The sequence below is a fragment of the Talpa europaea genome (genome assembly GCF_964194135.1).
Source record: "Talpa europaea genome assembly, chromosome: 9".
NCBI classification, from domain to species: Eukaryota; Metazoa; Chordata; class Mammalia; order Eulipotyphla; family Talpidae; genus Talpa; species Talpa europaea.
The window spans coordinates 62,666,132-62,681,485 of NC_140076.1; the positions used below are offsets into that span (position 1 = coordinate 62,666,132).

At 36.0% G+C, this 15,354-nt stretch overlaps 1 protein-coding gene across 1 annotated transcript in view; it reads left to right on the top strand.

The window, feature by feature from the left end:
- Positions 1–13,470, top strand: part of OMA1 (OMA1 zinc metallopeptidase) — a gene marked incomplete at both ends in the record, with an annotated part of 42,650 nt that extends 29,180 nt beyond the window's left edge. Inside the window, one exon of the mRNA XM_084243188.1 lies at positions 13,258–13,470. Within this exon, the coding sequence (XP_084099314.1) occupies positions 13,258–13,470 (213 nt within the window). The remainder of the gene's footprint in view (positions 1–13,257) is intronic.
- Between the last annotated feature and the right edge of the window lie 1,884 nt (positions 13,471–15,354).

The following is a 15,354-nucleotide window of genomic DNA, read 5'->3' on the forward strand; positions in this document are numbered from 1 at the left end:
CAAGAGTCTTGTTAGTACTACCTAAGATCCAAGGACCTTATCCCACACTGGGAGGTTTGACTTATCTTTAAAATCTTAATAACCATAGGGTTTACTCATGGAATTCCTTATCTTTTTACTTTTTGCTCAGTTAAATTCTAGTATATGTGCTGCCGAAGCAAATACTTGCTCAGTTAAATTCTAAAAATACATAGTTTGCATTAAATGGGTGAATGAATTTTAGCCAATTTTCATCTGAAGCCTTTCCTAAAATCTAAGCTATCTTTAGAGAAGTTAAAAAAAGTGCCTTAGAGAAATCTTTAAAAAAATAATGTATTAGTAAGTATGAAGAAAAATGATTAGAAAAATAAATATGTTAGTTGGGAGCCAATGATGAAGAAAAAATTTTGAGAGGTATTTTTTTTTTCTCTAAAAAGAAACAAATAAACAAATACAAACTATACTAGTTTAGAAACTTAATTTGAAAACCTGTTATAATTTCTTATATCCCCCGCCCCCAGAAGTGAGTCGATTTAGTTTCAAAGTAATAAAACTCCACTACAATATTGGGAATAATTCAGTGGTTGAAATACAACTGATATAGCAAGTGTATATTGTTAATTAGAATACATAGTCATAACTCAGAGTTTGGAATTCCTTACTATCATAGGTCTAATTTTTATAATGAAAGTGATTCCTCAGGCAGTGTATAGAATTGTGTGAGTTTTTATACTACTAACTACCTTCTTGTTAGATTTTATTTAAGATTTTTTTCTACTTAAGTCAATACAATCAATGTTACTTTCTCACTAAGGCTCCTTTCCTTTAACATTCACCAGAGTAGGCCTGCAGTGAGGGAGATCTCAGAGGTAGTTGGAAATACAACGCCAGAGCACAGAGATGAAGATAACAAACTCTTAAAAAGAAGTGATAATTGAAAGAATGAGAGTGGATGAGTTTACTTGGCAAGTGAGCAGAGAAGATCCCAGAGTTAACAGTATTATGTCGTTTCCACATTTTAATTGGTAGGAAAACACAGTTATAGTAGATCAGATTCATTAAAAGGAGAAAAGATCACGAAAATCAGGAAGGATTTTTATGGTTTTATAAGAACACAAATCTTGGTAACTTTGACTTCTTAAAGTTTGACTTATTGAAGATTGTGTATTTTTCTTATTAGATCCTTGGATATCATTATATGAATGTGTTAATTGTTTACCATAGCATATGATAAACAATTAAGCTGCATTAAATGTATACATTCAACAAAAACCTCTACCCTCATGAAACTTATTCTGCAGTAGAGACAGAATAATAATAATAATAACAAATTAGTTATTATAGAGGTTTCTCTTTCTGGCTTGCAGCCCTCTCTTTGTGTCCTCACCTGGTAGCAAGAAGAAGCCTGGTGTCTAGTGCTCTTCTTAATAAGGGCACAACCCCATCCCTGTCCCCTCATCTAACCCGAACTTCCTCCCAAAGGTGCCATATCCAAGTGCCGTCATAGTGGAGATTAGGGCTGCAACATAGGAATTTAGGGGAGTATTGACACAGTTCAGTCCAAAGCAGATAGGTAATGTTCGAGCAGAGAGGACTGGGGTGCTGGAATAGCTATTTGAAATGTAAATGGTAAGAAAACATTTCACTGAGAAGGTGGTACTCAAATAGTTAACTAAGTGAAGAGTGAGCTATGTGACTATCTGAGTGGGATAAGCCTTTGGGGAATAGGAAATACAAATGCTGGAATGAGCTTGCTCTATTTGGGGAACAGCAAAGAAATCTGTTACTGGAAAGTGAGGGTGCATGGGCTTTGAAGCCCATGTAAAGACTTTGGTTTTGCTTGGAGATGGGAGACTAGTGGAAGGTTTTGAGCAGAGTACTGAAGGATTACCAAGTTCTAATTTGCTTTTTGAAAGGGATGTGATCTACAGTTCTCTACAAAGCAGTAGTGCAGTCATAGAATTTTGCAGTATTTTAGTATGGCGTGTTGTTCAGAAAATAGACTAACTTGTTTTTTGTTTTCAAATTAGATTTGATTTAAGAACCCTCAAATTAGAAAAAAAAATACCCTTTTAATTTTTTTATGTGAATTCTGAGATAAATCATGTGTAATGCCTAGTTAAATATAATCCTGTGATCCATGAGTATTTAAAAAAGTTAAATACAGGGTTACAGTAATAATATTATTTGTAGTTAATAAGATGGTATAATTTTATTTACTTGAAATAATCAGTTAAATTTAGAAAACACATCCCACATATTTGGTTACCATAACAACTTGGGTGAAAAATTGAAGAACAGATGTTATATCAACCTGTTGACGTCTAATAGTATGACAGTTTTAAGATGATAGTTACACTGTTACACTGTTTAGATTTTAAATTTATATATACCATAATATCTCCTTGAAGAGATACTTTTTAAACTTTCTGTAATGATTGTTATCAAGTATTAAGAAATTTTACTTCAAGGATTTATTTTAAGACTATACGTATTTAGGGCTTCCCCTGGTGGCCCTGGTGGGCAGCCTCTGCAGCGCCGGTTAGATCCTGACTGGTTAGATCCTGACTGGCCGGAGAGGGTCCCACATGGCGCGCAGACCTCTCCTGACTCACCCGCTGCTCCCCTCAGCAGTGTAGTTCAGTCAATCTGCCTGTTCTGTTCCCTGCTCTGTCTCTGGTGAATCCTCTCACCCTCCCGCGCATCTGTTCTGTACCCCGGTTCTTGTATGAATAAATAAATCTTAAAAAAAAAAAGATTGTAAGTACTTAGACTGAATTTTTATTGATTTCTTCTTTAACCAACTTTCTCTTCTGTCCTCTCCCTTGGGAGTAGAAGAGTTGAAAGGATTGGAGAATTATAAGATGTATAGGAAAAGCATTTAAAAACATTTCATTTAAACTTGCTGTTTGTTGTATTTTGAATAGGATTTATTTTTTTAATATTTTCAGTCAGCTTTATTTGTAAACTATTTTTAGAATCTTGATATTTAAATTTATTACATTCAATTTTTAGATATCATCATCATTCAGTGGCAAGCTGTAAATCATTTTAATCTCATTTCATTTTGGATTTTAAAAAATTTCAGGAAGCTAAGGGTTTGAACTCGTGTAAATCTTTCTTATGCATTTGTAATTGGACAAAGTAAATACACAAATCATTAATATTGTATGTCTCATGAGTAGAAAATATGAGTGTTTAACATTGAAGTGAAATGTACACAAACATATACTGTTCACCTTTCAGAATCTCATTTTGTCTGACAGGGAGAGTGTTGAGGAGAAGGCAAATATCATAGCAGCTACTGTAATTGAATTGGCCTCTGAATCATATAAAGCCAGGAAGCCTGACAGTAACATTGTCTAAAACCTTAAAAAAATATTGTGGTGCATGTGATGTGTATCTACTTGAGGCTGAAATGAATGGGCTATTAGGAAAAATTGCTTTTGGGGGAAAAGGGAGAAGAGTAATGATATTTTGAGAAAAACACTTAAAAATGGAGCTGATTTTTTCCTCCTTGAAATGTCTTCGTTTTGATTTTCAAAAGATTTTAATCATGACGTCAGCTCCTCTGACCTTTTCTCCCAGCTTTAAAAAAAAAAAATATAGTTTATTTTATGAATAAGTAATTACTGTTTTACTCAATATCTAATGCCTAGAAGAATCCTTATGTGTATCACTAGTTGCTTCATAAATATTTCAGTTTGTTACCAGGTATAAATATTGTCTTAACACATCATTTTCATATCTTAGGATTATAAAATTTAATTTGAAAACTTTTCTTACTATTATTCCAGCAGACCATGGAATGTGTCATGATGGCCTTAATTTTTAGCTTTTTATATTTATTTACTTAAAATGTTCAGTTATTTATTCTTAATTATTTTAGACTACTTCTAATACTAACCAAACTCCAATTTCTATTGCAATTTGGGAAAAGAAATGAAATGAATTATAGAGGAAATGTTTTTGAAAAGTAAAACCATGGCATGCACATATAAAATATACACATATCTGAAATTTTATTAACATATTAATGAGGGAAGCAGTAATGTGTTACAACAAGCTTAAAGAGAATTCAAGAACCATAGATCTACAGCAATAAGAAATGATGAAATGACTTTACAGATAGATGCAAAACTGATCCATTCATAAGGCAATAATCAATTGCATTCCACCAGACATATTTCATTTCCATTTCCATGGACAAATATCATTTGCATTATTATCAGTCTCTGCAACTTACAGACTTGTAAAATAGCTCAAAGGCCTTGAAAGGCAGAGATAACACAGAAGGATGTACTTGACAGGATACCCAATGGTCTTTTTTGCCCATTTCAAAGTCTTTCATCTTTCTCTGTTTTTATTTTCTGTTGACATCCATTTGCCTTTGAAATAATGACACCAAATCAATTCATCCTGTCATACTAATATATAAAAGTAAGTTTTTGTTATTTTGAAGTAGCAACATAGGCATTATCTTTGTTGTCATATTCCTTTTCTCTTAAAGTGGCAACTTACTATTCTCATTAATTTCTGTTGAATCTGATTCTGGTGAATTTTGGATTGAGTTTACTAATGCTAAAATCTAGGTCTGAAAAAAGTATTGAGTAAAGCTTTAAAATTATGTGGTTGCCTTCAGAAATTAAGGGGGAGGATTGGAAATAGGAGAGATGTAAAGAACTAGTTTCATTTTTCAAAAGTGTAGAGACTTAGAGGAACCTTTCCTCTACTGCTCTGGCATCTTCTGGGATTGGTGAACAGTCAAATTGACATCACACAGATTGTAGAAGAAAAAAAAATACATGTGTATGGAGAATCTACATGGATGTGGATTCTAAAGTAAATGGGGCAAAATAAGAGTATCTATATTCTGAGCTAAGGGATGGGATAAGGCCTGGGACTTCAAGGAAAGAGGAATGCAATTCACATGGTTAGGAGAGGATGAGCATGATGCAGACCTAAAGATGTAGTTGTTGGCCATTTGCATTTCCTCTTCAGAGAAGTTTCTTTTTAGCTCTTCTGCCCATTTTTTGACAGGATTATTTTCTTTGTTGTTGAGTCTCATCAGCTCTTTGCAGACTTTTGTGATCAACAGGCATATGAAAAAATGCTCAACATCACTTGTAATCAGGGAAATGCAAATCAAAACTACCATGAGATACCATCTTACACCAGTGAGAATGGCATGTATTAAAAAAACTAGCAACAACAAATGTTGGCGAGGATGTGGAGAAAAAGGAACTCTCCTGCACTGTTGGAGGAAGTGCAAACTGGTCCAACCACTGTGGAGAGCTGTGTGGAGATTTCTGGACCTACTAAACATAGAGCTTCCATATGATCCAGCAATTCCACTCCAGGTATTTACCCAAAGGATACAGAAACATCAATTCCAAAGAGCACCTGTACCCCTATGTTTATAGCAGCACTGTTTACAACAGCTAAGCTTTGGAAACAAACCAAATGCCCAAAAATAGATGACTGGATCAAGAAGATGTGGTACATATACACCATGGAATATTACTCAGCATTCAAAAAAGATAAACACATGCAATTTGCAGCAACATGGATGGCGCTGGAAGGGATCATGCTCAGCGAAATAAGCCAGAAAGAAAAAGAAAAATACCAGATGGTCTCACTCATAGCAGGAATCTAGAAAACTTAAATAAGGGACCAGGAAAATGAATAACTATAAGAAAGTGAAAATCAAAATCAACAAAAAAATATGAACCAGAGACACTCTATGGGGAGTCGGGGGCAGGGAAGGGAGGGATTGAGGTCAAAATAAGGGGGTTGCAATTGTATGGGGAATATAAAAATAAAATTTATTTAAAAAAAAGATGTAGTTGTTAAGATCAAGAGTAAAGTCATTGGAATGCAAAAATGACAGGAGAAAGGGGAGTAGAGGGATTTTTTTTAAACACATTTTTAGTTTTGCTTTTTTTTTATTTTTTTAAAGATTTATTTATTTATACAAGCACTGGGTACAGTCAGAAGCGTGGGAGGGTGAGAGAATTCACCAGAGCCAGAGTGGGGAGCAGAACAGGCAGACTGATAAAATACACTGCTGAGGGGAGCAGTAGGCGCGGCAGGAGAGGTCCGCTGCACCATGTGGGACCCTCGCCGGCTGGCTGGGACCGAACCAGCGCTGCAGAGGCTGCCGGCAGCTTTGCAGCCCAGCGCTCAACCGCTGCGCCACCAGGGGAGGCCCTTTGCTTTTTATTTTAAACACATTTTATAACACATATAAAGATGGAAAATAGTTTAAATAATTGAATGGACTCGTACTTTCACTTACATTCAGTAATTCTGATAGCATGTGACTGAGGGGCACACCAGCACCCCCAAACTTGATACATAAAGGGGTTGAGCCATCTGTGTGCACAAAGGCAAAGACACACTCTTAGCGTGAAAGATCTTTAATAGAATTAGTGTGCATAGAGAGAGCAGAGAAGAAAGAATAATAGTTTCCCAATAAAATACCCAAGATTACCCACCCATTATGGGCAAATACTCAGCCAAAGAGGGTTGGCCTGAAGAGGGGCCACTGAGGGCAGAAAACTTGCCACTATCTAAGGCACCTTCTGGTAGGGGACCATAGGAAAAGGGTTCTGAAGCAGGTCCCAGAAAGCAGGATAAAAGGAACAAATTCATAGTAAAAACCGAGGTAATAGCTGCTCCTGTCAGCTTCCCCAGTGTCTCTCACCCACGTTTTTCTTTCAAGTGTCTCTATGTCTCTCAGGTCTAATTTAAAAGTTTTACTCCATTAGAGAGAATAGCCTAAATGGTGAAAACTACAAATACAGCGCCACCTGAAGTTGATTTGATAAGGCTGATTTAACTACAATGACAGTGACAAAAGAAGAAAAAATAACTGCAAATGTAAGATACATCTATTACAGAAAATTGTTACACTTGTAAATATAGCAGACAGGCTGTAAAACTTTCAGTGGAGGCTGTAAAGAGCAGAATTGATGTCCCCACTCATTGATGCTGGATATGGAAATACATGGCACAAACAAATTAAAACAGACAAAAAAAAAAGTCTAAAAATTGTAAGAATATTGAAAAGACAAATTTAATCCGAACATAATAAAGGTAAAGACAGTACAGTCATTCATTTACTTGTGTTTCCATTTCCTCAACTGTGGTTTTCTATATCACATTTTTAAAATACAGATAGTATTTCTCAAGGTGGGCTTTTAGAAATTTCCTAGAGCATGAAGCCTGAAATGATGATGCCTACTTATTTAAAGATATCAAATACTTAATCTTCATTTTAAAGATAGGTTCTTACAAATTGCCATTGTATAAAGAGAAAGTGTAAAGACATTTTGGAGTAAGAATGACTTTGGTCTTCTTACATTTTATTCATTTTTTAGAATTTTTAATATATTACTATATATATATTAACATAATTGTTCATTTTGAACAGTGCTTGATTTCTCTCCTCAGGTGTAATCCCCATAAAATCCCCACCATCAAATCACCCATGAACTGTCACCACAGTCTCTTGTGCTCTTCCCTCCCCTATTTTGACATCTCTTTCTCCCCCTCCCCAGATGAATGTCTCTGATTTATAATTTGCTTGCTAGTTTTGTGTTTTTTTCCCTGACCCCTTGTTTGGTTTCCCTGTATTCCCCCTATAAGTGAAACCATCCAGTATTTTTCTTTTTTGTTCTGACATTTCACTGAGCATAATTCCTTCTATCTCCATCCATGTTGCTGCAAAAGGCACATGTTTATCTTTTTTGATTGCTGAATAGTATTCCATTGTGTGCATATATATATATATATATTATCAATCACATCTTCTTGATCTAGTCATCTGTTTTGGGGCAGTTAGGTTGTTTCCATATTTTGGCTATTGTTAGTAGTGCTACAATAAACATAGGAATGCAGGTTTCCTTTCGAATTAGTGTTTTTGTGACCTTTGTGTAGATTCATAGGAATGGAATGGAATTGCTGGGTCATATGGTAGCTTCACTTTTAGTAGTTTGAGAATCTTCCTAACTTTATTTTTAAATATACATTATTTTTAAGAGCAATTTTAGGTGCACAGCAAGTTTGAAGAAGATAGAGAGATTTCCTTTTCACATACATAGTTTCCTTTACTATCAAGATCCTGCACCAGAGTGTTACATTTGTTAAAATAGACTAACCTACATTGTCCCATCATTTTCACCCAAAGTCTATAGTTTACATCTGCCATTGAGCACTTAGGTTGTTTCCATAACATGGCTATTGTATATAGTGTTGCAGTGAATATAGAAATGCATATAGCCCTTTGACTTAGTTTTTAGCATTCTTCAGATAGAAACCTAGGGTTGGGATTGCTGGATCATATAGTAGATCTGTTTTTTATATTTTGAGAATCCTCCATACTGTCTTCCTTAGGGGCTGGACCAGTCTACATTACCACCAGTGTACAAGAGTTCCTTTTTCTCCACATCCTTGTCAACATGTGTTGTTTCTGTTCTTAATGGTATGGACCATTCTCACAGGTGGAAAGTGTTATCTCATTGTGGTGTAGATTTGCATTGCCCAAATGATAAGTGATGAGCATTTTTCCTGTGCCTGTTTGCCATCTGTATATCTTTGGGAAAGTGTCCATTTAGCTCTTCTGCCCATTTTTTCATTGAGTTATTTTCTTTTTGTTGAGTTGCATGAGTTCTTTGTAGAACTTGGATATTAGTGTGTATGAAGTACAAATGTCTTCTTCCATTCAGTAGGGTGTCTTTATTTTAATGATAGGGTTTTTTTTCCACTGTATAGAAACTTGGGTATAGTTTGATTGTTTTCCCTTGCTGTTGTAGTCAATTCCCCAGTGACGTCTTTGAAGTTACATATTAGCTTATTTTCACGTAGTAATATGCATTTAGGTTTTGTCCATGTCTTTTCATGGCTTGGTACTGGATTTCATTTTAGTACTCAATAACATCCCATTGTCTGGATGTAATAGTTTATTTATCCATTCACCTATTAAAGGACATCTTGGTTGTTTCTGATCTTGGGCAATTGTGAATGAAGCTGCTATAAACATTTGCCAAGCAGGTTTTGTTCCTGCCAGTTATTTAACCTCTCTGGATCTCAATTTTTTCAGTTGTAAATGAAGAAACTCTTCTTACACTTTGATCAGATCATTTCTGTTTAATTGGGGGGGGGGGATGTACTTAGGTAAATCAAATGGAGATTAAAAATAACATTTTTGAAAAGACTTTTCATAGTTGGGTAATTTATAAAAGTCAAACAAAATAAAACTGAAAACAATTCAGAAGCATAGTAGTGAGAAAATACAAAGTAAATTGCATGGGGGCAGAGATCATCACTATTCTGACTGATGTGTACCTAGTACCTTTTTCAGTGTGGTAGTCTAAACATTTGTTGAATGTAAAAATACTGAATAAAAGAACTTAAGGAAAAGAGAAGAGCTTTTACTGAATATAAAAGATTACAGGAGATGGAATTTGCTGCTTTGCATCCTCATTGCTAAACTCAGCTGCCAGCTGTTACCTGATGGACTCCACACTTGCCTCCTTGCTGATACTAGTGAAGGCCTTTAGGCATGTGACAGATCAGCTTTTCATGTGGAAATGAATATCCACATGGTCGTGAAGGCATTAAAGCAAGAGTAGACTGTTTGTCACAATTTTTCCAGGACAGTCTCAGTTTATGCTTGATGTCTCACTGCAATTCTATTAATAGTTCCTTTGAAACTCAAAGGTGATCCTGGCTTGGACAGAGAGTCACACTATGTAGCTAAGGGTCTGACTACCCCTTTACTTCAGTGCTATCGTTGGGAAACATTTTCATGTTTTCTTCAGTTCAATTTACTTGAATGAACATTTTTTTTTAACATCCAGTAGATGGAAGATACTTTAACAAGATATGAAGAAAATTCAGACGAGGCCCACTGTTACCAAAGAATTTCACCTTAATGCTTTTTCCTCTTTAGTTTGTTTTGGTAATTGAGAACCTCATTTAGAATCAGATGTACTCCTCGATCAAAGCTCCTGCCTCATCCATTTAGAAGACCTTTTTCTGGCTTGTTTCTGGCTTCATGCCCCTTGCTGCTGTCAGATTTAAAGAAATGTTCCTGTATAAGAACTTGTATCCCTACCATACAGCTCTATAGGTATTTGACATGGAAATTCCTCATCCCCACACTCATGGGTCTGCTCCTCTGAACCATGTGGACCTTTTACCTTGGAAGCAGGCACACAAGGCCCCTCACAGTGTCGGGTAAGCCGTGGGTGGGAGGAGAAGTGGGTAGACAACAGGCCAGTGGCAGGAATTGGGGAAAGCTTGCCCTAATTTTACATATTCAGAAAATCAAGTATTTTATTTCTCTACCTGTCCTCTAGGGTGGTTTTGAAATGTGTATACCTCCAAATAGGAGAATAGAACATACTTATTATTAGCTTATTAGCTTGACATATAGTAGCTTATTAGCTTGACTTATAGCTTTTAGGTATTTAAACACATGGTATCTGAGCCTCCATTTGCATTCTTAGAAAGACCTCATGTGTATCAAGGACGGGCCAACTCAGAGTAAAACCTAAAATCCTTATCATGACCTAAGAGGTTCTATCTGTCCCTGTTCTCCCACCCCCTCCACCCTGCTGTACTTCAGCTTACTAGCTTCCTCGATTTTCCAGAAGACTAAAGGCACACACTCATCTCAGATGCACTTGTTTCTCCCTCTTCTTGGAATGCTCTTCTTCTACTCACATGACCTCTTTCCTCATATCCTTCAGATCTTGTTCCCCTACCAGTCAAAGTCAGTATTTTGTCAGTGAGACCTTTCCTCTCTAGTCTCTCAAATTTTCTACTGAGAGTATTTATTTCATTCCCTCTTTATTTACTTCCTTTATTTTTTAAAAAAAGATTTATTTATTTATACAAGCATTGGGTACAGTCAGAAGTGCGGGAGGGTGAGAGAATTCACCAGAGCCAGAGTGGGGAACAGAACAGGCAGACTGACGAAACACACTGCTGAGGGGAGCAGCAGGCACGGCAGGAGAGTTCTGCGCACCATGTGGTACCCTCGCCAGCGGCCGGGGATCAAATCGGCGCTGCAGAGGCTGCGGGCAGCTTCGCAGCCCAGCGCTCAACCGGTGTGCCACCCAGGGAGGCTCTTTATTTACTTCCTTTAATAATGTGTATCACTGTCAAAAGTTGACACTTAAAAATAAAACTAATTTCCCCTCTAAATATCTTTCTTTTAATATCCCTTAAATATTAAAACTTTTTCCTTAAAAAAATTTTTAATTTTAAAAATTAATTTGGTGCATACACTTTTGCTCTTTCATATGTACACATGTTCTACTCACCCTCTGCCAAACTACCTGTGCCAATACCTCATATATTCTATCTTCCCCTACCCCTCTTCCCTTTTGTAACCATTAAATTTCTTCACTGAGTTTAAGATTATTCCTACTGTATTCTGTCTGTGTATCTTTTTTTAGTAATTTATATTCTTCAGATGAGTGAAACCATCCAATATCTATTTTTTGCTTTCTGACCTATTTCACTTAACATAATCACTTTGAATTCTGTCCATTTTGTCTCCAAAGCCACTATTTCATCTTTTTCACAACTGTGTAGTATTCCATTGAGTATATATGCCACAGTTTCTTTTTCTGTTCATCTGTTAAAGGACACTTAGGTCGGGGGCCTCCCCAGTGGCGCAGCGGTTGAGCGCTGGGTTGCGAAGCTGCCCGCGGCCTCTGCGGCGCTGGTTCGATCCCCGGCTGCTCCCCGGCCACCGGAGGAGGGTCCCACATGGCGCGCAGACCTCTCCTGCCGCCTGCTGCTCCCCTCAGCAGTGTCCTTCGGTCCTTCTGCCTGCTCTGCTCCCTGCTCTGGCTCTGGTGAATTCTCTCACCCTCCCGCACTTCTGACTGTACCCAGTGCATGTATAAACAAAAACAAACAAACAAATAAATAAATAAATAAATAAAACATGCCTCTATTTAAAAAAAAAAAAAAGGGACATTTAGGTGGGGTCCATGACTTGGCATTTGTGGACAGTGCTACTGTGTAATAGGTGTACATAAATCTTTTTGTATTAGAGACTTTTCATATATTTAGGATAAAAACTTAATAGAAGTATTGCTGAATCATATGGAATTTCCATTTTTACTTTCTTAGGAAATCTCCATACTGTTTTCCAAAGGGCCTGTACCAGCTTGCATTCCCACCTACAGTTGATGAGACTTACTTTTTTACCACAACTTTGTCAGCTCTTGTGATTTCATTATTTTTAATAAGGGCTGTTCTCACATGGGTGAGGTGATAACTCATTGAAGCTTTGTTTGCATTTCCCTTAAAGCCTTTTATATACTCACTTTAAAGAGTCACATAGTTCTCTTAAGGCTAGCTACTTGAAGTAACAGTTCCCCTACCTTGCCCTCAATTTCAGTAGTAACTATTTCCAACTCTATTATGTAATTCTTTTGATATTCCCCAAAATATCTATGTAGCATGCTTATTGCTACTTCCTAAATTTTCAGTTTCAAGGATTATCTGTTTACTTTCCCCTATAGAGAATAAGAATTAAGCTTTCCCTTAGCATTGTTGCACCTTTGCATGTGCACACACATGTCTAGCTCTCCGCCTTCCTAAATATGATTAAATTGTGATTTTAATTAGATCAAGATTCAGTATTTTAAAAATTGTAAACACACTATTCATAGCTGAGTCATGTAATATGCTGATTACTTTTCCTTGCCCTACAGCTTGTTCTTTACTTTTCTGGAGTTAAAAATTGATGGTTTTGGTTTGCTTACTTTTCTAGGTTATTAGCATCAATTCCAAACCAGACTGTCCCAGTTATGTATATCTTCTTTTAGGATGTTCAGATATCTGTATTCTGTTGTTTTCCCTTTCTTGAAAAAAAATCTCTCAGAATCTTCAGATCTTTTCTAATCTGAAGAGTTGTTCTCAGGGTTACCTTGAGTTTGACTGAGACCATACAGACTACCTCTCATAAGTCTGTTTATCTCCAACAGGGCATCAGACAGTTGTTAAAGATAGTTGTCTTTTAAAGAAATATATTATTATGAGAAAATGTTATGAAAATAACTATTTACCATGAATCTATAGTTGTCTTTCATGTATTGTAATTAAAATAATTTTTATTACAAAAATATAGATTGTACTGTGTTGTATTTCATTGTTTTGCATAGAGCATATTAAGATTACTGAATAATCTTAATATATACATATATATGTATATCTACATATGTATATATGTATTGCATTCTTTCTTTATAGGCTCTGAAAATTAGAGAGATCTGTAATTGCCCACCACTTTCAGGACCAGACCCTCGATTACTATTCAAGCTCAGCATGAAGAATTTTCTTGAAGAATCAGAGAAAGAAGACCTAAATATTACTGTTAAGAAACAGAAAATGGATACTCTTCCTGTTCAAAACCAGAAGCAAATACCATTAACATACATAGTTGAGAAAAGAACTGGGAGTTGAATTAAAATTTATGAGATACAGGATGTATGAAGAATGCAGCAGTCCTTATCATTTTTATGTTATTTTTTAAAAAATGATGTGTGAATGAAAAAAATGGATATTCAGGGTCAAATCATGTATATTACAAGTATTATCTAAATTCTAGTAGGTATATTTCATGAAATATTGATGTATTTTAATATATCTTCAGTGAGGAAAATGTCACAGAATAAATTTATATTATACATTTTGCTCTGTCTCCTTCTTGCTTTTGATTTGGAAGACCTCCAGTGGATGAGAAATCAGAATGTGCAGTAATTGTTATTGTAGAGAGGGTTCCAGCTGAGCCTAAACTGGATTTCAGAGCCTGGGTAGTTATGATCAACTGGGAAACTAACAATCCGAAGCATCTGTTTGCATAAACTGGTTTGCATTGAGGTGTGATTTTGTGAATTAGGGAACCCAGGGATGTCCTGGTCCTCACAATGATGATGAGGTTAAAATGGCTATTCACAGAAGCCGAAGAGACCATTTTCATAGGGAGACACAAGTAGCGCTGTTTGTGATCCACCTGGCAAAATGAGAAACACAATGGGAGACAGGGGCATTTCTTCACAGATGCAGTGTGCTCTGCACTCAGATCTTAACAAAAAGTCAAGTCGTTTTGGTTCTTTGATGATATTAAGAGTCTTGGGATATCAGAGAAGGCAACCACGTTGTTCTCAGGAGGGTACCACCAAAAGGGACAAGGACAAGGTGCAGCCCTCAAGTTGCTCTCCCTGGGCAGCAGATGTCAACAAAGAACTAGAAAAGATGAAAGAAGCAGCACTAGACACATCTGTACTGATTTCCAGAAATTACTATATTGTGTAAAGATGGAAATGAGTTTTTAAAATGTGTTATCATTGATGTAATATTTATTCCCAAATTGGTGAATTCTAGTGATGTCAAGGTTATATTCCTAAGGACATTTTTTTTTGGGAAATGTGTATTAAGTAAATAGTTTTATAGAGAATTAAGAAAGAAAGAAGAGTTAAGAAAGAAAGAAAGAAACCACCTTTTACTGAGTATCTATTATGAATGGGGCTCATGTATTCCGTAACCCTATGAAATAGCTTTTATCATTCTCATTTTACAATGAGAAACAGATTTGGACATACATATAAATAATATACCAAAGTTATCTCACCTAAGAAGTGCAAAGCTAAATCTATCTTGCTATAAATCTGTCCATTTCCACAATTCTCCTGTATCTAAAACTAAGCTTTCAAGAGACAAGGAACAAATGCTATTCTCAATTGTTTGTTACCTTACTTGTGTAGTTTTAATACAAGTAAAAATTTTGTAACTATAAAATCAGGGATCACATTATCTGCAGGGTGCTTTTCTGGTCTTCCTCTCAGCCTCTTTCAAAATTAACATGAAAAGCCTGGGATGCGGTAGGAAAGCTTTTCTGACTATAAAAGACTGTGACTTCTCATTTGGGATGTGTTTCCACACTGTTGCATTTTCTTAGACAAAATATTTACCTAACTGTTAAGAATACAAATTCAGAGCCTATTTATGTTTTTCAGGGTTTACAGTAGATTATTTGTAAGGAATTTCATGATCTCTACTCAAGACACTTGTGAGGAGGAAGTTCAGATTAACTGTACTCCATGTAGCCATTCTTTACACTCCTAGTAATTGGAGTTCTGTCAGAGACACTATATAACATGTAAAAACATTTGGAGAATATCACCTAGAGGTAGACAATAAAACACGCCATTAGATTTCCCTGCAGATTTCCTAAGAAAACAGTGTAGAAGAGACCCTAGTCTGCCTTGTCTTCCATCCCATTATCACATCTAATTGTGTTGTTCAAACTGTCTAGAAAATTATACAAAGTTGACATCGTGTCAGAAA